Raw genomic sequence first — 1,105 nt, forward strand, 5'->3', positions numbered from 1 at the left:
TCTACCAGTGGTAGCAACCATCCCGAGCAAACGCTCAATGCCATGAAGATTGTCACCTTCATGGCCAATATTATAGATGTAGCCCTAATGTGAAAAAAATTAAATACGAATAATTGTACATATTATATGGGATTACCAAAGAATATCAAAGGGGGGCCGTTTTCATCTAAGCCGTTCAATGCCATGGCTTTTTATTTATTAAGTTTTTGGCCATGATGTTTGGTTGGTTCTGTATTCTATGGTTACTATTGTGGGAATTGGCTTTTACTTGGTAAATGACACCTATTTCCGTAAAATATCAAATGGAAATTTAGTCATTCAGGATTCAATATAAAGTCACTTATTCTTGCAAAATAAATTTACAAACAATTGGTTTTTCCTTTATCGCTGAATATTTTAAAATTCTTTAGCAAAGTGAAATAATGCATGTACTATAAATTTTAGTGATGTGTATTATGAATTATTGCTGGTTATAAATTATTTCGGACATTTTCATCAGCGATAAGAAAACTGAATAACGATAATGATTGAATATGATTTTTTATGGTTCTCTTTAATATTCATGTGTGGATTTTGAGTTATTTTTTATGTTTGTACTCTCTAATAAATCAATCGTAATTGTCAGGTTCATAAATCTTTACATAACACTTAGATATAAATTGAAAATGTTTTAGAGCACACTATCTTAAGGGATTTGTAGTTCTTATTAAACCTAAAGGTTTTTCCCAGTGAACCTAAATTAATGCATATTGAATTCTGTGATTCAGTATACTGAATATAAAGTAAATTTTATATTATGTACTACAAATTACACTAACACACTGTTTTTTCCTTCGTTTTCTATTTTCAAATATTATGCGTATATAAAAATATAAACAGTTAGAATTTTTGTTAATTATAACAAGTTAAAAACGTTGTCAAAAAAAAATTGACTAACAATTAGTGAAAAGCAAGTTATAGTTTTAGGTCGTTTAACTCTATATTTTGATTTTTTTTTGGTTAATGGTTGTTAATTATGAAATAACTTGTTTTTCCAATAACAAATAAGTAGAATTTCATATTATATTTATAAAGAATAAAGAAATTTATTTATGTATTTATTTAA

At 26.7% G+C, this 1,105-nt stretch overlaps 1 protein-coding gene across 1 annotated transcript in view; it reads right to left on the reverse strand.

The window, feature by feature from the left end:
* Positions 1 to 734: 734 nt before the first annotated feature.
* The window catches only part of LOC113373935 (angiotensin-converting enzyme-like), an 8,397-nt gene continuing 8,026 nt past the window's right edge, over positions 735 to 1,105 (reverse strand). Inside the window, exon 7 of the mRNA XM_026614201.1 lies at positions 735 to 771. Coding sequence (XP_026469986.1) covers positions 735 to 771 — 37 coding nt within the window. The remainder of the gene's footprint in view (positions 772 to 1,105) is intronic.

Source organism: Ctenocephalides felis, unplaced genomic scaffold (assembly GCF_003426905.1).
Source record: "Ctenocephalides felis isolate EL2017-DRISC unplaced genomic scaffold, ASM342690v1 CF-g0.4_SCAFFOLD_01604, whole genome shotgun sequence".
NCBI lineage: Eukaryota > Metazoa > Arthropoda > Insecta > Siphonaptera > Pulicidae > Ctenocephalides > Ctenocephalides felis.